Source organism: Lycorma delicatula, chromosome 3 (genome assembly GCF_047948215.1).
Source record: "Lycorma delicatula isolate Av1 chromosome 3, ASM4794821v1, whole genome shotgun sequence".
Classification (NCBI taxonomy): domain Eukaryota; kingdom Metazoa; phylum Arthropoda; class Insecta; order Hemiptera; family Fulgoridae; genus Lycorma; species Lycorma delicatula.
This window is the reverse complement of record NC_134457.1, coordinates 209,187,847-209,214,987: the sequence shown is the minus strand read 5'-3', so window position 1 is coordinate 209,214,987 and position 27,141 is coordinate 209,187,847. Positions and strand designations below refer to the sequence as shown.

Here is a 27,141-nt window from a genome sequence, read left to right as displayed (position 1 = left end):
ATAATAAAAAAAAATTACATTTGTCATTTTTATTGGCAAGTAAAATTATCTTTTATACATTTATATAGTTACTTCATAGTTTATTTTTTAAATTACTAAGGAAATAATTTATTTACGAATTGGGGTATTTCCAGGTCTGTGTATCTTTGAACTGCTAGGTATGTTAGATGAGGTACTTAACCTTGTAGCGCTAGGTCTATTAGATAGCAATTTCATTTCTAAATGTCTATTAGAATCCAATGCATGTGCTTGATTATGACGGCGTTCTTTAACTGTTCCAATAGTAATAGGTTGAATACTTGGTTTCTTTTTCATTGTCTTTTTCTTTCTTGTTGAAGTAGCTCTTACTCCTGGTATTAACATCAACCGATTTTCTGGTGGAACTCGACTCATATGTAAGAATATAAGTTGCATCGCCATTTTCATGTCACGATCCGGCATACAATTCAATGCTGTATGTGATTAGGACGCGGATTTCTTTATCATTACTCATGGTGACAACATTCTGGCATTTTTCACCTATTACTTCATCAAGAGATTATTTTGTTAATATAAAATTAAAATCATTTTCAAGTACTGTTTTCCATGGAAAAAGTTTCAAAAAAATTCTTATAATGTTTAATATTTATTTCTTATTATTTTTAAATCTCGCCTATAATAGTAAAAAATAATTTGGGTAAGTTGAAAAATATTAATATGTTAACTGATGTTGACACCACATGACTTCCTTGTACGCCTATTATATTACATATCCTTTTTTTTTTTTGTTTAAAAACTACATAAAATTTTATCTCATTAGTAACTATTAAATTATTTTTTATAGTTTTTTTTTACAGTCAAGGTTAATAATTCTAAATCTTCATTAAAAAATCTAAAAAAAATATGAATTAAATTTAAAAATATTTAAATTTAAAAAAAATAGTTTAAAAAAAAGGAGATGAAGTGAACCGATGTGCCTTCCCCTTTTAAAATCCAAATATTTCATTAATTAAAATTTTATTTGGCTATACCTCTGGAACCAATGAAAATAAGTACCTCTTACGATATATCGTTGGAAAAGCTCTCAATGAGGGCTTATTACTGCAGTTAAGAAAAAGTCCAAAATCCAAATGTTTTTGGATTTTGAGCTTTTTTGGACACTTTTGATCCAGTCGATTTTAATCAAAAGGGGTGCACAACTAGATGTTGCAATAGTCCTAAATAAAAAATTTCAACATCATACGGCTAATCTTTTTTTGAATTATGCGAGATACATACGTACGAACAGACTCACGCCGAAACTAGTCAAAATGGATTAAGGGATGGTTAAAATGTATATTTCCGTTGAAATCTGAAAACCGAAATTTTTCGCGGTCACAATACTTCCTTTACTTCGAAAAAGGAAGTAAAAACTTTTGCTAGATAACGTATTGATTAAAATACAAAAAGACTATTTTAAATGCATATTCATCATTTGATTTGACTAGCAGTAAATTTGAGTTACAGTGAAAAAGACAAAGGTAAATAATATTCGTAATTAAAATTGAAATATTTTTTTTATTTTTCGATTATATTTTTTAGATTTCGATTTAAACTTTTTTAGACTTTGCTATCATTTCGTGTAGTAAATTTATTATTTTCCAAAACAATGTACTAAGTAAATCTTTTGATCCCTAACGTATCTTGAGAGTATAATATGCCTTTAACAATTTTTTTTTACCTTACAAGCTTTTAATATTACGTTAACTTAGTATTGTAACAATGTTTTTTTAATATTTAAAAGATAATAAAAATTGTAAAATTACAGAACAAAATTTAAAAGTAATATTATAACATAGATACAAGTATAACAGTAAATAAGTGCTGGACATACTTGCTTTAGTTTGCTGTACATATTTAGTTAATTGTGTTTATCTGCATATTATGGTTATTAAAATAACGTCCGTTTGAGGATAATGGGGAGTGAATTTTAAATGAATTTTCTCTGTTATTCCAAATTTATATAAATAAATTTGTTTGAACATTTTTCCTACAATTTGTTTATTTTTGTGTTACTGATATTGTTACGCTTGGTACGTACTTTAAAAGGAATATAAATTAGATGAAATGCTAAAAAAGCATTCTATCCTCATCCACCATCAAACCTGAGACTATTTTATCCGTAGTCCTACAACGTGGTTAACATTGCATTAACTGGTCTTCTGTATTAACTAAACATTGTGCAGTCAACTTGTTAACTTGGGTTACCAGTGGATTTATTACATTATATGAATTTTTAACACTGACATAAAAAGTTGTTGCCTAATAATTGTTTGAAAGTTGTCCAGCAGTTTTACAAATGTAAGACTTCATTCAGAAGAATTTCGTACTAATTATTATGATATTATTTATTATAATTCATAGTAGTTTGAGATAAATTGTTCAATTATTTAAAAATTTTATAATCAAACCATGTTACGAGGCTTGGCTGATAGATTTTGCACATATATGCGTAGCATGAGAATGAAAAGAGATATAGGGATGAAATAAAAATGAATAATAGTACAAAACTTAGCTACAAAATGCAGTATTTATTTTTCTATATAATCCCCGTTTACAATGATACACTTTTCCCAACGTGTGAAAAGTTATTACAATATGTCACAGAAACATTCTGGCGGTCTTTCACGGATCCAAGTGGCCATAGTTTCCTTCATCTATCGGTCGGTGGTATAATGATTACCTTTGAGATCTCTCTTGAGACGAAGGAAGAAGTAGAAGTCGCACTGAACCAAATCTGGGGAGTATGGCGGGTGCGGAATAGGCTCAAACCTCAGCTTGCGGAGAGCCATCAAAGATTTTGCGTGGTACCCATCGTGCACAGATTTTACGGTAACCCAGTTGCTCGATAATATTAGCTACTTATCGTTTAGATTCCCTAACTGAATAGCGATGCGTTGCCAGATGATTCATCGATCACTTTGAAGCAAATCGTCCACCTCCTTTCAATGTTTCTTGTCAGTAACAGAAACTGGTCCTCCGCTGCGAGGTGCGTTCCTCAATTAACGCTTTACCAGCTTCACATTCGCAAAATTTCAACACCCACCTATTCCTAGTACTCCTGTCAACAGTTTCACTAACGTAAACCGCTTTTAAACGATGAAAAATATTCGTAAGATTTACATTTTCTGCTGTTAAAAATTCGATCGCTGTGCGCTGTTTTAACCGTGTTGGCCGTATTCGACTCCATTTTAATTGCTATTGAAAACAAATCGGTAAACGGATTTCAACGCATTATCGCAGGTTTTTAGAGGGGAATATTAGCTATCCTGTGCTGCCACGACCAAATCGATAGTAACTTTTGTCTCAGTGTACCACGCTAGTGTGCAAAATTTATCAGCCGAACCTTGTATTGTGTTTTGTTTTTTTTTTATAATTCATTGTTACAATGTGATGAAAAGTCGTAAGCGTGATTCACTTCAATCCGTTTTATTTGCATCATAATTGTTCATTATTGTTAAACGTCACATGTCGTTATGCTAATGTAAAATATAAGGTTAATAAGGTTAATTATAAGGTAATATATAAGGTCATTAAAGCGTTTGAATTGTTTCATAACGTCATAATATTATTTAAATGCCAGACAAACTCTATAAGTCGTAAAACGGTTTTTCTTGTGGCAATGTAGGAGGAATTAAAAGGACTGAATTTTCTTAACACCTCATTCCCGTATTGGGCTTTTTTTAATACACGGTAGTAAACAGATACACAGGGTAGTTCGTTGGGCAGACATGTTTCATGTGAAGTAGTGCAATACCATGTTAAACATAATTCTAAATCTACTCATGTCCTTTGTATTAGTCCTTAATTCAAGGAAATAGGACGGTAAACAATACGTAAAACCTCTGAAGGTCATCATATAACTTTTCACAGTTCCCTCACTAGTTTATTGAAAATTTCATACAGATACTAGCATGTTAAGGACCACCAGCTTTAGTGTTTTCAAATCCACAGCAAACACTGATCTACACTTACGAAAAACAAAATAATGAATGAAGGATAAGGTAACGCAGCGAATAATGAGAAACTGCGATCCACCCTTTGGAAAATCTCATTATAAGTCATACAGTCACATCTAGATAACGTGAAGGTGCCAACCCTTTCGGAAGATCAAAATGTGATTACCGACGATGGAAGTAGCACATTACTGATTAACAATTTTTCTTTGGGCAGTTATGCATTAGTACAACATATTGTTTTTCCCTAGATAATAAAAAGCAACAAGAGAACGGCTCAGAGGTTTTTTTAAGAAAAATGCTACACTTGAATAAATTTGTGGAATTTGCACGTATCCAATGGAAATATAAACTTTTAAATAAGTGGATATTTTGCTTTTTTCCATATAGCTTGTTTTGGATTCGATTCTCAGCAACTGTTAAACAACAGTCAGATTAAAACAATAATTAGATATGGTTAATAGTTTTATGTTCGAACCTTAATTACAAACATTAATTTAATAAATTATTATACACGTATTAACGTTTAACAAATATCTATTTACTAAGCTGTATTATGTTCTAGAACTCCATGAAAATTCAGTTTTCATGATTTGAGGCCCGTACACAGCTGCGCACTTTATTTGAGCAACGAGTACCTGAAAATTCTTACAATCATGGATTACCAGATCAAAATATGTTTTGATAATTAGAATCCAACAATATGATTTAAAGGAACTATCATTTAAAGGATTTAAATTAAATCATTTATGGTTTGGAAAAGGCTTGAACTATTAACCACTCTGTACAGAAAAATCAGTGCTAACCATCTATCTAACACGTTCTAAAAAAGAGGGTTGTACTCAGGAATACAACATCAACGTTTTGACAAGCTCTCCTTTATCTTCACTCCAAACATACAATCCAATCCGTGCATACATCAACTTCCCAACACTCGTTAGAATAGCGCAAGCATTTCCACACGTCAACTCAAAAACAAACACAGAAGGATTCGGTAATATATTTTACCAAGCATACCTCTTTAAAGTTTGTTTACGGTGTGTTTAAGATCGTAATAAAAATTATAAACCAAAGCAAATAGTTGCATGTGAAACTTAGTTTCACATGTTTAGCATACGACAAGCCCCATCTTCTTACAATTCCAGCAACATTTTGTTCATCACTTGACGTAAAAGTTCATATAAAAAATTGTTTCAGAGAAAGGTTTTAGATAATGTTTAATGACTTTAAACCAATTCAATATTTTACTTAATAAGAAAATTATAGCAATATTTTGTTTTTTCAGGTTTTTTTGTCATCCCTTGTCGTACGGGTTAGTCATATCAAAAATTATTTCAGACAAAAGGTTTAGGTAATGTTTTATGTATATGTCGAAATTTTCCGGAAGTCGAATCATGGTATCCATTAAAATATGTAGTTTTCTTATGAAATGTACCTAAGAGTGATGCTTGAATTAACTACTATGGTTTATCTGTGTTATTTCAGTTTATATTTTTAGCATATAATGCTGATAATATATTTTTTTAATTCCATTACTATTTTATTACATTAATTTTTCATATATATATATATATATATAAAATAATAAAAAAAAATTACATTTGTCATTTTTATTGGCAAGTAAAATTATCTTTTATACATTTATATAGTTACTTCATAGTTTATTTTTTAAATTACTAAGGAAATAATTTATTTACGAATTGGGGTATTTCCAGGTCTGTGTATCTTTGAACTGCTAGGTATGTTAGATGAGGTACTTAACCTTGTAGCGCTAGGTCTATTAGATAGCAATTTCATTTCTAAATGTCTATTAGAATCCAATGCATGTGCTTGATTATGACGGCGTTCTTTAACTGTTCCAATAGTAATAGGTTGAATACTTGGTTTCTTTTTCATTGTCTTTTTCTTTCTTGTTGAAGTAGCTCTTACTCCTGGTATTAACATCAACCGATTTTCTGGTGGAACTCGACTCATATGTAAGAATATAAGTTGCATCGCCATTTTCATGTCACGATCCGGCATACAATTCAATATATCTTGTTCTCGTTTAAGTTGAAATGATGAACCATCTTCCATTGAGGAAGCAAACTCCAATAATTGATGTGTCTGAAACAGTAAAATTAATGTAATTAGACAATTTTGAGATTTACACGGGGTGGATAAATTTTTGTAAAAGATTTACAAAGACTTTCTAGAGCTATAGCTCTAGAAGGTTTAAATCTTTAATATTTTGTAAATCTAGGGAAAGTGTTGTGATCGGTCCAATTTAGGCATTGCGGTTTTCACCGAATCTTGACGTTTTGACACCTAAAAAACAAAAAAAACCGGATGGAAATTTTCCGGATACTAATGTTCGTATGTACATGTGTTCGGTGTTACTCTCTAAATCGCCTTAATTCTCTAGAACTACTGAACCGATTTTGACTAAACTTGGTCAGATTACTTCTATATATGAGGCATTGTTTCTTTTAAATTTACAACTTAAAAGGTCAGGAGGGCAAGATCACTCTCAGTATCTCGAGATTTTGTTTAATAAGGTTATATTTTTCTTAGACACATTTGTTAACAAATAAAATACAACCATATTTGAAAAAAAAAATGTTTGCAAAATCGCACACCCAGCCAAAACAAAAATGCTTTTGTAGTCGTCTGCTGCTATGTTGTGACGTCACAATTGAGAGTAGAATTAAGATTTAAAATCTTAACGGCAGATTATCTCCATAAAAGTGGGCACATTATTTTTCGTTTGGATTTCAATAATTCCAAAAAATCCAAATGAAAATTAATTGGAAGGAGATAATTTTAAATAGATCATACATGATTAGATCGAATTTTTAATAGACTTTAGAAAAGCAGTGGCATTTAAAATAGATGGGATTCAATTTTTTAATCTGTTTCTTTGCTATATTTTTTACAAAATGATCGATTTTTTTAATTTTAACTGGAAATCCTTTGGTAGACCTGTAATAAACTTCTTCCAGTTAACGTAAATAGAAGATTACTTAAATGAACAGTTACAATTTAAAAAATAGACGGGTTATTTGTTTGGCGTCACTAATGTTGTAGCTGAAGGCGTTTGCTGTGCACATAGACTGGCTTACCACGCGATTAAGTATCCTGAAATAATTTACTTGTAACAATTCTGACAATGTACTGCATACTATGTAAGTATACGGAGCTATACGAGATGTTTTCTTAAAGGAATGACTATCTAACTGACCACCCGTCCTCCCCATCTATCGCTCTAGCACGCAATGTGCACAGCTATATTCCGCCTGCTGTACTAATATTGGATTGTTAATATACCAATTATATGCGGCATATATCATTCCAATATTTGTAATATTTTAACCTGATGTCTATAAAGAGAATTTATGGCAAACGAGTGTATATTCAGTCCATAATTCTCATTATAGCGTTCCATAGAAACCTTAAGTTTACGTATTGTAGTATTTTTTTTACTCGTTTCTCTATACTTTTAACTTTTAATCGACATACAAGTTTTCTACATTTTCATTTCTTGAAAACGCCGTTTTTTTATTGTTCTTTAAATTTCAATACTTCGACGACAAATTAAGGATTAATTTTTGGTAGTAAATTTTTTATTTGGTTCTAACATTATAAGTTGAAATTTATAGAAACAAGTATTTTTTTAGTTTTTAAGACGTTTTATGAAGTCAGTTTTTGGTTTATTTTTTACTATCGGTTACATGAAACTTGCATTTCTTAAGATGGCATGTAGTGGTGAAAAATCTGTATTTGAATCTCGATTTTATTACTCCATTTATTCTACCATATTTATAATTTTTTTTGCGGGGAAAATTAATTGGGATTTTATCGGTTTTAAAGCTTATTGTTGGAAAATAACTATGAAAAACTGCTGCTGAATAATGCAAATAAAATATATTTTATTTTATTTTAAAGTAATCGATTCAAGTTTACAAGTTTGGTCGTCGCGTAGAGCATGTAAAAATTTAAATTTTGGCTGTATCTCTGTATAAAACTTATTAATGAACACTATATCCATATAATTAAAGAAATTTTAGTAATAAATAATTACTTATATAATTACCCTCATCAAGAAATCCAGACAGTTTGTTTTATTTAACTTCCTGATGATTTCTGTAGCTTCAATAATTGTATTCTTAGCATCAACAAAGTTTCTTTGCAAAGATTCAAATCTGGCTACCATGAACATTCCATTAAATGCCCAGATAAATGCTTTAACTGGACGCGCTTCTTGAGCACACCTTCTTCCCATTGTACGTGCTAATTCATACTTTTTAAGTTGTCCTAAACAGCGGCTCATATCATGAAAAAGATATGCTCTTTCTAAAGCTGTTGTAGCAAGAGCGAGTTGTTTCTCAGATTCCTCAAGAAGTTTTCTGTAAAAAAAAAATGTATTTTTTTATTATTTTACTTTGGTATTGAATGAGTATATGCGCTTAACTGTTCATTGGTGGATTTAAATAAAATACAATCGCTTTTACAAAGACTACTCAGAGTTTTATAAAGTTAAATAATTTACTTAATTTTATTTTCGAGTACTTCATTTTAGGGGGGGAATCGATATCTACGGTCAATAGCCCTCGTCATATTCTTAAAAGAAAATACAAATGTTATTTAATTATTTAAAAAAACAATTATTATTTTGTCTCACCTAATTTAAATATTTTATAAAACTTCAATTTATTAATTTTACAATGTATTTTATTGTATCAAATAATGAATTATATGGTACCGAGAGATAAATTGATTTCTCACTATTTTGTGTCCCTCTGCAGCGGAAAAATACATTTGTTTCTCTGTTTAGTTATTAATAATGTTTTAACATGTGTAAATAAACCCACCGGGTTGGTCTAGTGTTTAACGCGTCATCCCAATTCAACCGATTTCGAAGTCGAGAGTTCTAGCGTTCAAGCCCTAGTACAGGCAGTTACTTTTATACGGATTTGAATACTAGATCGCGGATACTGGTGTTCTTTTTATGATTAGGTTTCAATTAACCACACATCTCAGAAATGGTCGACCTGAGGCTGTACACGACTACACTTCACTTATACACATCATCATCTAAAGTAATACCTGACGGTGATTCCCGAACGCTAAACAGGGAAAAAATAATCGTAACAAGTGTAAACAATTTTTTTTTAATTTTTGGGATTCGTTTTAACTTTTGTATAAGCTCGATTGAAAAAGTTTTATGAACATATAGTTGTATATTGTTGGTTAATTCCTTTCACACAGTTTACCGCAAATTTAAAGTTAGTAACTAAATTTGCGATCACCATACATCTTTAGTTCATAAAGATGTATGAACATCATACAAAGATGTATGATACTGGTATATATTTACCTTAATTATCATATTATCTATGTAATTTTCTGGTTAAAATGTTTCAAAATGTGAAACTAAAAACTTTAAATCACTTTATTTTCATTATTTTTGTTAATGAAGTTACCATATTTCAAAGAATGAAAAAATAATATTTCCTAGTTATTGTCACTATGTCATTAGCAAAAGTCTACTTCCAGCGCAATGAATAATAATTTTCTCTCGATCAAAAAATGTTGATTAATAAAATATATTTAGCAATTATTACATTGTTTTAATATCAGTTCATTCGAACTAAAACAGCAAATAAAAATTATTGCAAACATTTTTATCGGTTTTTTTTAACTTTTTATCTTGGGTTTTAAAATGACAGATTAATTTGTTTTATTAAGGTTGTCATTTATAAATTACTCAATCTAAATATCACACTTCCTTTACTACTCTTAATGTTTTATCACTGCTAAAATCATACGATTATTTTGTTTTTTTATAGTTTATATAAGTTTTTTATATTTTTTCCTTACTCCCCTACGCCGGCCCGCAATTAAGCATATAACCGTGTAGGGGGTGTCCTTTCTACCCTTAACAGCCCTTCCCATCTACCCGCATGGCAGGTTGTCGGGAGCACAGGCTTTAAACGCCTAGTCTTCCGCGGTCGGACCCAGAAATGGGTTTGAGAACGCTGGTCCAAACGGATATGGAACGCTATTCACAAATTCGTTCATAAAATGTAACAAAACTTGAAACTTAGACACGACATTAAAAATAAACCCTTGAAATACGCCCGATTAACAGAATCATACAGCAGCAAGGGACACTGTCCAGGCTCTGCGATTCGAAGGGAGAATTTGTGAAACTCCCGGCATTGCGTTCCATTCCATGGCAGGTCGGGCTGCCGGTCGGATCTTTATTTTATATTATATTAGTAAGCCATTACAATTAGCAACCCCAACAGAATACCCCACTTACTGTGCAGTTTTTTTAACAGTGTTCCTATATGAGGCTATTCAGCTTTCAGTTATCATTATACAAAAACTAACCCAAGGGGTCCCCGACCCCTCATCAAGAACGGCCCGCCTCGGCGAACCGTCCTCTCCAGATCGAGGCTGCCCTCCCTAACTAAACTTACGCACGGTTACACACGATCGAGGTCCCAACCGTACGAGATTTTGTCTTCAATATTCTAGTAGCTAGCTTCTCCACATTTCTCCAGGCCTGCCTATTGGAATGCATATAACCCATAGTCCTATCTGGAGTAAGCCAGGTCAAACCCAGCTCCTATCGAACACCGTCCCACCAACAACAGTAATATATGGGGTACTCCGGTATGTACACTGGAGCACACCATATACTACTACGATACAGAGTACCATATACTACTGTGATTCGCAGTATCTACAAACAGAGGTAGCGCGTCTACCAAACCGACACAGCTACCCCTAAAACTCCCCATGATCGGTCAGCTGAAAGAGGTAGAATCCCACTTCCCTAAAGCCACGCTGAACCCACAGATCAATGCTTTGTATAATGTGTGTATTGTCCATGTAGGAGAAGCATTCCAGACTCCCTGTCAATCTCTCAAAAGGATTTGTCTAGCCTCAACTTTAGGCATTCCGTTATACACCCTGAACAGCATTTGAGCCCTCAGCAGAACAGAAGGGATGCCAGAAACCACTTCAGCAGCATTACGGGAAACAGTCCTGTATGCCGCTATAATTTTGATGGCAATTTGCAGCTGAATAGACGACAGCCTATCAATGTTCCTTTTACTGGTAAATGCATCCATCCAGACAGGGGCCGCGTAGAAAATTATGGATAAATATAATGAAATAGTGATTTCATTATATATCTCATCATAACAGATTATATATGTTACATCTTCTCGTGAATAACTTTTTTATTCTGTTTAGTCTTCGGAACCACCGTAAGGTATTACTTCAGAGGATGAATGAGGATGATATGTATGAATGTAAATAAAGTGTAATGAGATATATTCCTGACATAGATGTATGGTTAATTGAAACTCAACCACCAAAGATCACCGGCATACACGTGAATAACTGGTTGCAAAAAAAAAACTTAATTCATGTAAAATTTAGTACTGAAGTACCACCTTATTTTAAAGTTAAAAAATTAAAAATAACAGAATTATAGCCATCAAAATCCTTTTTACGTAACTGAAAACGATATTTGCAATACAACTGAAATATCTTCATGATTGAAAAATAAAATTGGAATTGTTTCTTCAACACAATAACTTTAAACTAAATGTATTCATCAGTTAGTTCGATGTTTGAAGTAAAAATAAGAACTGATTTATATTATTATTTTAATCTGTGTAAATATACACTTTTAAATATATTTTAAACAAATACCTTTGAAAAAATCATACTTCAGAAATTCAGAATTATTAGATTTTTTTAAAATATCTTAAATATCCTTACAGTTATTCATTTAGATTACGTAAGTACATTTTAATATAATTAATTATAAAACTATATCCTTCTCGATACCAATAAAAATTAAATTAACTTAGAACCAATATATTATGAATTTTTAGTAAATGAGTCATTAATATTAAAAGTACATCATATTTTCATAAACGTCTGATATTTGACGTTATAAACATTTATTTACTATTGCCAGAAATTTAATTTACGTTATGTAATCTACATAGTAATTGTTAAAAGGAGTAAAATTAACTAACATTATTTATAGAGAGAAACTATGAGTAAATATAGTATGAAGTTACTGTCAGCAATTGGCTGGGAGCAAAGTGGAACATTGATTGTATATGCTGTTATCCACACTATATACATGTCCGATGACATAGATATGATGATATAGATCATCCACCTGTACTACATCAATATACCTGAACTAAAAGATTATTTTCTTTCTTTCATTTATTTAATTTCAATTGGATAATTTTTTTAATTTCATTTGATAGAATAATAATTATTTTATTACGTAAATGTTATTTTAAAATGTATCAAAATAACTGGATTTGAATAATTAATTTATGAAAGAAATAGATTTTAATTTGAAATCTGATTCGGTGTAAAAATTATTCTAATTAATGTTTAAATAAAAAAGATTTCAATTCGTAACGATTTCTTTTAAATATGAAAATTTTTTATTGAAATAGAAATTAAATCGTTTAATGAATAATTAATTATATTAGCCAACGCATTCAGATAGAATATAATGAATTCAATAATTTATTTCTTTCAATGAAGTTTTTTTTTTTTTTTTTAAATTAAATTGCTGGGGAAAACGAAATTGCTATTGTTAATCTTGACACTATTCTTTAAATGACTGAAATCGTTTTTATCAATTTATTATCTCTTTTTATTCACAACTCCATCAAATTGCATATATAAAAAAACAGAAACATTCATAAACGCAGTCATTTAATTACTTCAGTCGAAGTTCCTCTTTTTTCAAAGTTTCTGTTTATAAACCAGAAAATCCATTGTTATGTATTGATAGATAGTATAAAAAATTATAAATTTTTATTCGACTTCGATGAAAACAAAAAAAAATTTGAGTAATAATGTTTTGGTTAAATTACTGTTTTACTAGACAGCAGATGAATAATTGCTTGAATCTTGCCTAGGAATTAAACCAAATCCAACCCGACGAAGAATTTTATTTTATTTATTATTAGAATTATTTTTTATAGTAATTATGCTTTTTAGTCTTCTTAATTAATATCTTCACGTTTTGGCCTATAATTTCTTAATTTAGGACGTATTTTATTATGGTTTTACTATACATTTCATTTATGACATTAGCATTCCTTTCTAATTTATATCTTATCATTTTTCATTCTTTCATAGTTGTGTTTATCATTTAACACGTTTTCCTATATGTATACTTTTTTAAATAATTATTTTTCCTTTTCCAGATTTCTTAAAAAATCGTTAGTCTAAACTTATTTCTAATCCATTTTCCTTTTCCTAAACTTTAATATTTTTTCATTACTTTTTTCTTGTCTTTTTAGTGATGTCGTTTTAAGTTAAGAAGATCTCAATAAGGTCCAAAAAAGCCCAAAATCCAAAAAAAATTGAATTTTGGACGTTTCCTTAAGTAATAAGACCTTATTGAGATCTTCTCAACGAGATATATCATAAGGCAAATTTACTTTCATTGGTTCTAGAGTTATAGCCAAATAAAATTTCAATTAATGAAATATTTGAATCTTATAACTGGAAGGAACATCGGTTCAAATCAGACTTAATCTCCTTTTTTATAACATTTTTTTTAAATTTAAATATATTGATTTATTAATAATTATTAATCTCTCGTTGTAAAGGAATTTTTACGATGAATAATAATTCTTCAATAACAACAACAAAAATAAATAAATGAATTAAAAAATATCAAAGTTTTAATGAAAAAATTTATGTATTTGATTTTTTTTTTTTAATTAGTGTAAATGTAAGTTAATAGGCGTACAAGGATTACCTGTAATTACCTGTAATTTTTTGGGGGGCGAAATAAATTAAATTTTCAATTAAAATATATCAATTACATTGATTAAGAAAAAGTGGTGGACCAAAACTTAAAACGACATCACTAAAAAGACAAGAAAAAAGTAATGAAAAAATATTAAAGAAACGTCCAAAATTCAATTTTTTTTGGATTTTGGGCTTTTTTGGACACTTTGGTTCTGACTATTACAATCAAAATTGGAGATGCACAACTAGATGATGTTACAACAGTCCTAAATCCAAAATTTTAGCACTCTACGGCTAATCTTTTTTTAGCTATGCGAGATACGTACTTTCGTACTAACGTCACGTCGAAACTAGTCAAAATGGATTCAGGAATGTTCAAAATGGTTATTTCCGTTGAAATCTAAAAATATAAATTTCTCACGATCACAATACTTTTTTTATTTTGTACAAGGACGTAAATATTAAAAAAAAATTTCTTTTAACTTGTATTTCTAATCCCTCTCATCCTCTTCCCATAATTAAATTACCGTTACGTAACTTATAATAATCGTCCAACTTATGGTCTGACGACTTATGAAGAAAACAGCACAAAACTGTTGTTTAAATCAGAATTACAGTTTTTTTTTTATTTTCCCTCTTTCAAAAAAAACTATTGGGGTTTTTACGTGCTATGTAATTGTGTGCTTTATTATGGTAAAACCTTGTACATTAGTGTTTACTTAAAATTAATATTTTAATATTCTAGCTGGAATTTTACTTTAATTATCTGTACTAAGCAAATTGTTAATCTAATATACGTAATTTGTTAAACTTTAATGACGAATCATAAGTCTCATCCTTTGATAATTCTGGCGTTACTTGTTTAATATAATATACTGTTAAATTTGGTTTAAAAGTTTGATTTCAAAGTGTTTGTTTCAAGGTATATTGTAGAACTATACGTAATTAAAATAGATACGAAAGTTAGTGGCTTTAGTGAATTTGTGCAGGTATACGTAGATGTATGTTAAATAAACTTTTAGGTTAAAAGTTACATCAAAGTTAATTTCTATGTTATTGATGAGTATTTTGTAAACAACGATAATAGTTTTTATTTTGTTCTGAAATGAATTTATAATGTATTTTTATTACATACCTAGGATCGTATATATACGGTAAAAATGTCCCTCGAATATGTTCCTCTTCACATTTATTAACCACATTAACTCCAATCATATATAAAATTCTTAAATCGTTTTCATCTTTGGTCCAAGAAGGTACAAATTCTTTCATTCCAAAATACAAATCACCAATTATACTGAACAAATTAGCGATGTACACACTGTTTAAAATAAAGAAAAGTCCTCAAAATATTTTAATTAAATATAAATATTATACTTTTTATATTAAATATATTTAACATTTTTATGAAATATATATTTGATTGTTATTATTATATTTAGTAATTAACGTAAAATATAGAATGGTTTTATATTTTATTGAAATACTGTACATCTAATAAGGATTGAACATTTCGTTTAATTTCACATTATTTACTGTACATTTAGCAGACTTGCTGTTCTTAAATTCGCCATCAACATAATATGTTGTGTAACGTTGCAGTTTAACCAAACAGAAATTTTAAGTCTTTTATATTCCAATATTTTTTATTAAATAAAATTTTATGTACAGATTATTTACTAGATATTAACACTCATAATATGAATTATCTTTATAAAACTGAATTCATCCTTAAAAAAAATAATAAATAACTCCACCAGTTCTTTTTGTCTTTTTAATTTGAGAACTTTTGTCAAAACTACGAAATAAAATTAAAAGACTTGCCAAAAAATTTTAGGAACTGTTGACTTTAAATGTTACAGACATTTTTATTCTATAACAAAGAAATTTAAATTTTAATTTATTTACATAAATTTCTTCTTAAGAGATAAACTATGACTAAAAATTGTTAAACGCGCGCACGCACACGCGCGTGAGTTTTTGGTAGAGAAAAAATGTCGTAATATTTGAAGTCAACAGTTCTTAAAATGTTTTGGCAAGTCTTTTAGTTTTATTTGGTAGTTTTAACAAATTAAGAAGAAATTTACGTAAATAAATGCAAATTTAAATTTCTTTGATGTCAAAGAAAGAAGCAAAGAAGTATTGTCTTTTTTTCTTTGGCTTTTTATATACAAACTTTTATGATTTCGGTTATCCAAGTGTCTTCCATTGAATTTAATGTTTGCTTATAAGATCATAGCGAAAACAAAAAGATTCACAACCTATGCTAAAATGAAATTCAAGTATGGTTTTATTTTTACGAGCAGTTTGAAGTAAATTTCTCGTGTACCTCACTCGGTCATGCCATTAACTAACCTTATAAAGAAATAAAACACAGATTAAGGAATCGAAATTTTTCTTTTCGAGAAAAATATAACAATATTTTCACTAAAATTCGGCGAATTGTCTCCTAGTTAACAACAATAATCATCTGCTATCATTCTAATAATTGAACAACGATATTTTTTAATTCGTTTTCTAATTCCTTTTACAAACAACTGTTGGATGGCCAAATTTGTCTTCATATCATATCTTTACGAACTCTTGAAGAATAATTATTAACAAGATATACATATATATCTCGTCTTATCAATAACATAGATGCACTTCTTCCGCGTGTAAATCAGAATTTAATTTTACCGTCCCTATCATACTGCTTACATAATAAATGGCACTGTATCTATAAAACAAGGTGTCGCCTTCTGTAAATGCTTAGAGAATTTGGCCTTGCATTGTTGCCAAATTATACATTAAAGTTATCCCTAATAAATTTATTTTACTCGATAACATTTATATATTGGGTTTTAAGTTTTAATATTATATTTTGTTCAAATTTAAATTACTGTAATGGTAGCTTGATTGTTGTAGTTCCATTTCTCGCCGCTAGGACTCACCAGACCCGTTCACACCTCTATGGTGGACACTCGGTTGTAGGCACACGACGCAGGATATGTATTAGTTCTGTTATATTCAATGTATACAGCTATTCGATTTATTATTTGTATTAATTATATTCAATGTATTACTATTCGATGTACTATTAAACTGGAATACAATTGGAGCAATCAAGGCTACCAGATCTATCTAATCAAAAATGTTTCTTTTCAATCAATAAATAGTGCATAAACTTAATATAGATTCGTTTCTAATTATTCAAACTTCACATATTCAACACATTGGGTTTAGTTTATAACTCTTGTATCATTATTTAATTGTTGTCTGTATAGAATAAATTATTTATATAAAAGTCATTATAGTAGCACTTTTACTATATTAGTGCATAATAATAAATTTCTATTTGTTAGTATATGTAACGTAATAGTATTTCGTATATCTCGCTACAATTTAAATTTTATTTAAATAGGTCTTGTATGTATCACGGAGTTCTTAGAACTTCGTCTTCGTAAGAGGTGACGAAGCCAACGAACTAAGTTTACAATTCTAAACATGACCTAACCTAAAATTGAAATGAAAATGATAAAAAAATTTAAAAATAAGCATGAAAACATTATATTTCAATTCAATTAAATTAGTAATAAAGAATACTTTCAAAAAATCCCTCGGATTTTTGTTAAGACAACGTTTAATTTTTTTCCATTTGATGAACCGCGGGACTCGAATATGTCATTTTATTTATTTTTTTTTAATGTACCTTTTTAAAAAGGATTTAGAAGAAACAATGAACGGCATAGATGAAGTCCTACGCAAGAACTATCGCATGAAAATAAACAAGAACAAAACAAAATTAATGAAATGTAGTAGAAATAACAAAGATGGACCACTGAATGTGAAAATAGGAGGAGCAAAGATTATGGAGGTAGAAGAATTTTGTTATTTGGGAAGTAGAATTACTAAAGATGGACGAAGCAGGAGCGATATAAAATGCCGAATAGCACAAGCTAAACGAGCCTTCAGTAAGAAATATAAGTTGTTTACATCAAAAATTAATTTAAATGTGAGGAAAAGATTTTTGAAAGTGTATGTTTGGAGTGTCGCTTTATATGGAAGTGAAACTTGGACAATCGGAGTATCTGAGAAGAAAAGGTTAGAAGCTTTTGAAATGTGGTGCTATAGGAGAATGTTAAAAATCAGATGGGTGGATAAAGTGACAAATGAGGAGGTATTGCGGCAAATAGATGAAGAAAGAAGCATTTGGAAAAATATAGTTAAAAGAAGAGACAGACTTATAGGCCACATACTAAGGCATCCTGGAATAGTCGCTTTAATTTTGGAAGGACAGGTAGAAGGGAAAAATTGTGTAGGCAGGCCACGTTTGGAATATGTAAAACAAATTGTTAGGGATGTAGGATGTAGAGGGTATACTGAGATGAAACGACTAGCACTAGATAGGGAATCTTGGAGAGCTGCATCAAACCAGTCAAATGACTGAAGACAAAAAAAAAATGTACCTTTACGAATCGCGCCGTTAGATAGCAGTAATTTATAGTACTAGTTAGCTTACAAAAACTTGATAATGTACATGAAATAATAAAATTTAAAATAAAATATACTTCAGTTTGTTTTAATATTAAATGCTGTTATGTAAATGTAATTATTAAAGATGAAACAATTTTTGAATTCTATCACTTCTTAAAAAAAAATAAAAGTATTAATTTCCAAGAGATTATACTAGTTTTATTAAAAAAGTAATAAATAAAACAGAAATAGATTTGGTTGGTAAAATCGAATTTAATGATAAAAATCGAGGGTTACACTTACAAAGTAATAAGTGCAATATTACATCAAGGATTTTCTATTCGTAAAGAATATTATACGAGTTATATTAAAAAAAGAAATTTATGGTATGAAGTGAATGATACGACTACCGACAAAAAAAAATTGACCGTAGAATTAAATTTGTTTTTTCTAAGGCAATAAATTTTAATAATAAATCCGTAAGATAACAATTAACAAAAATAAATAAATAAAAGAATAATCTAACAAACGCAGTAATATCCAAAAAGGTTAGAATTAAATTGTAAATCGTACGGTATTCGTACCTTCGCGAGTCTCGCGGATATCATTTCTTCCGCTCAAAAAACAAAGATTTCTTTAATATAAAGATATCAAAAAAGGTATGACACATTTCTATTATCAAAATCTGTTATTAATTTAGAATTTTCTTTAAATAAAAAACATGTTACATATATGTAATAGGCAATAGATATGCAATAATAGATAATAAACAATGTTTAAACGTTCCATATAATAAGCAAAAAAAAAAATTGTTACAAAACAATTACCGGCCTGATTGTAAATTAGTAACAGATTTTGATAATAGAAATGTAATGTCTTACCTTTTTTGATATCAATATAGTTTCTTAAAAACAGTTGTTTTAATATTACAGAAATTTTTGTTTTTTGAGCAGAAGAAATGATATCTGCGAAACACTTACCGCACGGTTTACAAATATATATATATATATATATATATATATATATATATACTAGCTCTACCCGCCACACTTCGCTGTGGCACATTGAGGTTGCATGGATGAGAAATAAGAAACAAAACAAAGCATACGTTTCATAGAAGTTAAATTTTGCAATACTTGTGGATATACAATATTTTTTGTTTTTCCACTCTCTGCGTAGATATAAAGGCGATCTGGTTTGCCGACTCGTGAACACGCAACATACAGATGTCCATGTGAGAAGCAATGCGCATCTAAATCTAAACCACACATTTCTAAAGATTGACCTTGAGCTTCATTGATTGTGATTGCAAATGCCAATCGAATTGGGAATTGCAATCTTTTAAATTAAAATGGTGTATCGGACGGGATTATGGGTATTCGAGGAATGAGGACATCTTCATCTTTGAAAGGCCCCGTTAAAATCGTTGCTTCCGTTATTCATCAATTTCTTAACTGCAAGTCGCGTGCCGTTGCAGAGTTTTGGCTGATTAATATTCCGCAACAGGATAATTGTCAATTTTTGATCGAACCGTTGCTAGAATCAATCTAATGAGGAATGTTTTCCCAGTTCCTCCAGGCACATCCAAGAAGAAGGTCCCCCCAACTCCGTCATTTATCATTTGCATTATGCGATCATAAATGCCTTTCTGTTCACGCGTTAATTTGGGAATGTTTGATTGGACATATGACTGAAGATCACCAATGTTGTAACTCTGTTGACGGCGTAAATCCATATCAAATGAAGCAATCGCAGCTCGGGTGGGTGGTGGCATTCCCAATTGACTAGGAACTTTATTTGCAATACCTAAGCACTTGTCTTCAATATTTATCAATGCTTCGTTGTAAATTCGTTCTGTAAATTCCACGGTCATATTGGTATTTTCTAGGCGTACTCTATGCAAAATATCCTCAGCCATATCCGATCGATATCTTTTCCATAACTCTGTGGGAGATGAAGGGAAGCAAGCGGTCAATATAATTGCGAATAATGCGCGAATTTGGTTTGGATGTGCAGTGTTGCACGCGTCATTAATACATATATCCCACTGTTGGTCGTTTTCTAATAAATTCAGAGCTTGGTGAAAGGCGCAGCTCAATCACGACACGATCACACAAAAGTACCTCGATTAAAGTGAATATTTAATTCAGATTGTATAATAATCTGAATCAGATGCAAGTGGATACGTTTTTTTTTTTTTTTTTTTTTGTTAATAAACAATGTAATTGGGAACAGGTATTGTTTCACATGTGACTGCGGTTGTCGTTAGCTAATATGGCGAGTGTTCCCCTCGTTTCCGGCAGATTGGCAACGGCCATACGGGCTCTTTGTGATTGGTCGTTGTATTTGACAGCCGCCATCTTGCATCGATCTGATTGGTTTTCCTTTGTTTACATTTCCAAACTAAAAATGTACAAATTAAAAATAGATAGATAGATGTATTAAAAATAGATGAAAACAATCTTTGATGCGGGTTATATATCGTGCTAAAACTTGAGCTCAATCGGTGCAGAACATTTTGAGTTTTTGAAGCCGTACACAAACGAACTTAACATTTTTATATATATAGATATAATGAATACAAAAATTAGATTTTATTACGATTTGTATGAGTATTATTTCCTTGTGCAGTAAAAGAAAAGTTAACGTAAATTAACCAGTAACATTATTTATTGACATATTAGTTCTGAGAAAATAATTGCTCAGTAACTTTTTAATTTATACGTTCTTATAAATATATTACTTTTATTTTATTTATAAAAAGTTTCATTTTAATAGGGTAAGTCAGTTTTATTTCTACGAGCAGTTAGAAATAAATTTTTCGTGTAGGTCATGTCATTAATTATATCTGATAAAGAAACGAGACACACATTAAGGAATCGAAATTTTTTTTGAACAATATTTCCGCTAAAATTCGGTGAACTGTCTCCCAGTAACCAACAAACGTCGTGGTTTTATCTTATATGATAGTATAATTTTTTTAATATAATTCATCTTCTGTATCTACTCATATATTTTCGTATTTAATCTTTTATAACTGTCATTCTAGTATAAATAGCTTTTACGAGCTCTCCTAAATTGAAACTATCGAAAACAGAAGCCGCAAATACAACATGGTCGGCAAACAGAATTAAAAGATTTAATAAATAAATTGGAGTAACGTCTAGAAAAATCCCTTATATTACGTTTTTCTAATTTCTCTCAAAATTATTTGTAAACTTGTAAAAAATAAATTAAAAATTATTGTAGTTGCCGAAATAATTAAAATTACGTACGTATAATTTATTAACTGGAGTGCGCAATTCAATATTATTATTATTACTAGGATACAACAACGCAAAATTACACTTCTTGATCAAAAAAAAAAAAAATGAAGAAATAAATAAAAATATAGCTCACGATATACAGACACGAAAGGAATAAATAAACAATATGACAGTCATATAAAAGCAACCATTTTTCTTATATATAAATAAATATTTGATTCATTTCTGAACATAGTTTTACGTAATATAGACCGCATCAGAAATGATTTATGGCTCTAAAAATGAATTGTTCCAGCACTTATTACATAAAATCGTGAAAAACCATGGAATAACTTCTTCAACATCAGAGAAACATTACAAAAAACCAAATTAATGAATAAAAAAGAATATTGTTGATAACAAAAAAATAAAAATATGAATTCTGAAAAAATTATAAATAATAAACAATTTCGAAAAATTTAATTTATTTGAATATTTGGTGTACATTGAATGAAAATAAAGAAAATTCAGGTTTACCTAATTGATCAGCAAAGTCTTAGTATTTCTGCATTAGAGAGAAAAAATGAAATTGACACAAACTGGTTAGGATATATTTTAAATATTTAAACTTTAAGTATTAGCTGTATCAAGCTAAACGTTTTCCTGTTCTCATGTACGGTAATAAATAGTAATATGACTATATAACATTGAATAATACTTTTACAAAGATGACCCAGTCAAAAATAATCGCAAACAATGGAAACTAACAGGCTGTTTTCCGTTTATTGATTCCCTAGCTTTATTATTGAACTAATTGTTATGAAAATCTGATTACAATATTATTGTTAATAGAATAAAATAAATATTTAAAAAATGTTTTTTTCTCAATTTATAGTTCATTAATAACAATTTCAAGTAGCGTGCAGGTATTCACGTATGATTTTTTAATTAATTTGATGTCCACACTATTATATAAAGACGAAGAGGGTTTTTATTTGATCGGTATAAACAAAAAAATTACCCGATCAATCACTACCAAATTTTTACCCATGTTTCTTGGCATAACCGAGAAGGTTTTAAATATATTTCATCTCGAAAAACCAACCGATCGATCGTTTTCAAATTTTCAGAATACATTCGTATTACACCATGGAAGGTTTCAAGCTACAAACCTAGCTCCCTTGAAAGGTTATTCATTATTTCTTTGCCCTCAAGGAAGATGAAGTTGTAAATTAAAGATATTCATTAAGGAAAAAAAAAGATTAATCCTTTTACTCAATTATTATATGAAGTTTTTGTCTCCTTAGCTAAAATAGAAGTTATGAATTTATTTATACATTATATATGTATCTATATATTTATTTATGAATTTATTTAGGAAGTTATGAATTTTTCGTCTCGAAGTTGTACCTACTTTAGTTACCATAGCTATTGTTATTTTGGATTTTGTAATTTAGTTTCTTTTTCAGGTTTCTATAAATCTTGAATATTTAAATTTTATTGATCAGTATTCTGATGAGGATATCAATCAATGCTGGGGTCCAGGGGGCGGAATTCTCTGGGTAGACGGGAATGGTGACCGAAGCGAGCTCTGCGGATGTCCAAGGCGCCGTCCCACTACAACATGGGAATGGCGAGCGAAGCGAGCTCTGGGGACCTGGTGTAGACCTCGTGGCCCCGAGGGTCCCTTGAGTTGGCTCAGGAGTTTGCCTGGGCCGACCTGGGCCCTGGGTGCAGGTTCTCGCTAGACGGGCCGGCTAGTATATATATATATATATATATATATAAAACAATTATATATATATATATATATATATATATATATATAATTTAATTATATATATATAAATTACTAGCCGGCATCAGGAACATATATTATATATATATATATATATATATATATATAAAACAATTATATATATATATATATATATATATATATATATATATATATATTTTAATTATATATATATATATATATATATATATATAAAACATTTTAATCTAATTGCTAGGTGCTAGATCGTATACTACGTAAAATGCCATAATATTACCAATTACTAATTTATAAAAAAAAAATAGACTTGCGATATTGCATCTAAAGATGACGAATATTTCTTTGGGATCGTTTGTTTTATTCTGTAATTTGATAATTGTTAACGATTTATTGTTGTTAACAAGCGTATGTATGCCAGATTAATATATATAAAGATAATTGGTATAGAGGTAATTGGTCGAAAATATAAAAAAAAAATTTCCAGACTGAAGTTTTGATCAGTTTTGAACTTACTTCAAAGATATTCTTAAAGTTATTCATTCATTCGGTTAATTTTTTTGTTTGATCATATGTTTAATGATGTGAATTTAAAAAAATGTTAAACAAAAAGTAATAATCATCTTTTGCTAGAATTATTCTTTAATTTTTATAATTTATTTATTATTTCTTTTATTAATGATCGATTTTTCAATAAGAGAATAATTAAAATTCTTAACATTATTTGTTTTATTTTCTTTCACTACAATAGGGAGATATTTTCCTTTAAATCTTATTTTTTATTACGTAATAATACTATCGAATTTTAAAATTATTTAAATAAGTTTTTAAACTATTTTTTCCCTTTTTAAGTTATAGCTAGATTATAATTTATTTCTTAAATAAAAAATTAAAATTAGTTTATACCAGTGCAATCATTTTATCGTGCACATCATGATACTATACATTATAATTCTACTAAGAACTATAATGCAGAGATACATTTTATTTGATTCATGGAATGTAGTTACGCACAACTGATAATATCTTACAAGTGTTGAAAATATCCGCCATTTTCTTGAAGGCAGGTCCGAACCCTCCCCATGATAGCTTTTGACACCCTTCGTAGGACATCAGGGCTAATGGAATTCATCTCTTACTCTTGGTTACTCAACGTAAGTGAACTCAAGACAACTGATGTGCGCGACAAGATGATCTCACTGTACATGATTTTTTTTATATAAATGGATGATTACCTTTTATTTTTGATAAGTCGTTTCGGTTGGTTCCAAATATATTCTTTTGCTCGATCAGCCATACGAAGACATAAGACAGTATCGTGTTTCATCTGAGCATCTCGAGCTGCATTTACAAGTTGAAAAGCTAATTTTGCTGCTGCTAATTCCTCTATTTTTTGTTTCATATCAAGTTTTTCAATTAATTTTGCTGGTCTTTTTTTACCAAATTCTCGAAGTTTTTTTAAATACATCGGTTGTAATCTCATCAAAGTCTTCTGCACTCTCCAAAACATAATATATAATTTATTATTAACGTAAATAAATTATTCACTATTAATTAAAAAAATAAATGCATATAAATTAACTAATTAAATTTTTTTTTAAATTTTATTACTTTACTAGAATTTTAGTAAAAATATTTTTTTATTTATATTTGTTATATAATGGACCCAATTATTTACATTTCAATTTTTTTATTTAATGCGCTTTTGAATTAACCTGAATACCGTGTTTTCTGTTTTTATATCTCAGTAATTGTTTTACTACTTAAAATCTACGTTGAATATGGAGTATAAGAAAAACGTCCAATAATTTCCATGAGAAGAGAAATTCTTTGGGTGGTATGGTCGCTGGACTGTGACTAGTTAACACTTGAACCACGTTGCTAATTTTTATCATTAGGTAATATGCCTCAATTAACCCTGTGATAGTGCGTACATGATTATGTGAAGAAACAAAATGTCGGATCATATATACTTCACTTTTTCTCCAAAATATTTTTTTGTCAACAAATGTTTAAATATCTGTACTTTAAAAACGCTTGAACTGTAGTTTGCTGTAGCGATATTACTAATTAAAAATAATCTTAATTATTAATCTGTATTAGATTAAAAAGAATGTGGAAATCTAGTTTTATTTGACTGGTACTGTACTTCTCCCTTCTGTGGTGTCTTCAGAAATGGCAACATATATTCTTGATCAACGATTTTGCGTTAACCAAGTAAAATTATTAATATACGAGGACTGTTCAGAAAATAACCGAACATTTTTAATTACCCGCCAACGGAGATATTTAGTGACTTGCGGTTGGTAGTACTGCGTTCCGCATAAACTCCTCTGTAACAACATTTCTTCAATTTTTGATGTATCGTTTAGTTTTTATGAAACTAAAAAAAAAATATGTTTTCTTAATCTGGAAACAGATCTATGCTTCCGTAAAAAGAAAAAAAAAAGCCTATTTCCACAATTTTGTGGCATATGAAAGTACCCAACTACTTGTAAACCGTCAAGCCATACCCTGTAGATAGTTACTGCATGAATTAGTATGAAATTACACATTAATGTTTTACAAACTTGTTACTTTGTTAATTTAAAGTGAATTATTTTAACATTGGAATTTAAAAAAAAATTCATAATTGGTAATGTAAAGATTCAAAAGAAAAGACTTTTTTTTTAAATAAAAAAAATAAAAATATTAATTATGGTTTAAATATTGATATCACAACATAAAACAGTTTTTTTTTTTTTTTAATTTTCTTGAGAAAGGTATCAAAATACTACTTATTTTTGTACGTATGAGTTTTGTGTCACTCACAACCAATGTAAATGTACTATGAAAAAAATCTGAACCTAAAAAATATTTTTAGTATTCATTTATGTGAATCTTATAACACCAATTTGTAGTTTATATATTCATACCACCAAATACTAAACGTTTTATCTTTCTGTTGGTAATAAATATAATTTATAAGCATACAGAGTGTCCTTTAAAGGTAAGGCCAAACTCTAGGAAGTGATTCTACTTAACAAACTGAAGAAACAGTGTCAACTGAACATACGTCCGAAAACGCATATTTTTCTGAGTGTCCGAAAGTTTTGTATTCAGGAGGCAAAGACTCTTACCCCCCACTACTCCCCCCCTTACACTGGATCCTCCCTATGTTCGTTGTCCTCATGGTTGTATAGAATAATACTAATAAATAACAATGAAAAGCTCTACTATACTATTAAAACTACCAAAACTATTAAAACTTTTAATCCTATTAAAACATGAAAAGCTCTCTTTCGTCTAACATTTCCTTCATTCTTAATTCAAAATATCTGATATGCTCCTGCTGTAGAGGAAGCTCGAGTCTGGGTGTTGCGCTTTCGGTCAGCAGCTAACCGAGAATAACGCGCTTCAGTTTTTTATGACGACCGAGACATTCCATTCTTTTAGCAGACTTTGAATAATGAGAAAGGTTACTTTTCTTTCTCGTAGGCTTTTTTTATAACTTTTGACAATTTAATATCGACAGTCAAAATACACAATCAAAAACCATAAAAGTTCGCTAAATATGCTAGTTTAGGTTAATTACAATAAAATTAATAATAATAAATTAATGAAATATTAATATATTTAAAATATTAAATATTTATAGATATTCCTACTGAAACAATATGTCTACAGATCATTAGTAATGATCAGTAGATATTTACAGATACAGGAATATCTTTAGTATCTTAATCCCCCTTTAGGAATATCTTGTGATTTTAATTGGATAATAATAACCAAGCTCTTAAAGTATAAATCTGAAAATTTTTATTAAAATCTGTGTAGTAATTTTTGCGCAATACACGCACAGTGACTGCCCTAGTTATCACTTTGTACGGGTAGATGAATGTATCTTATGTATAAT

At 29.4% G+C, this 27,141-nt stretch overlaps 1 protein-coding gene across 1 annotated transcript in view; it reads right to left on the bottom strand.

Annotated features, from left to right (window-relative positions):
• Positions 1 to 5,663: 5,663 nt before the first annotated feature.
• The window catches only part of LOC142321303 (outer dynein arm-docking complex subunit 4-like), a 93,230-nt gene continuing 71,752 nt past the window's right edge, over positions 5,664 to 27,141 (bottom strand). Inside the window, exons 4-7 of the mRNA XM_075359298.1 lie at positions 24,482 to 24,630; positions 14,908 to 15,093; positions 8,047 to 8,359; positions 5,664 to 6,080 (exon numbers count right to left, since the gene is read on the bottom strand). Coding sequence (XP_075215413.1) covers positions 5,664 to 6,080; positions 8,047 to 8,359; positions 14,908 to 15,093; positions 24,482 to 24,630 — 1,065 coding nt within the window. The remainder of the gene's footprint in view (positions 6,081 to 8,046; positions 8,360 to 14,907; positions 15,094 to 24,481; positions 24,631 to 27,141) is intronic.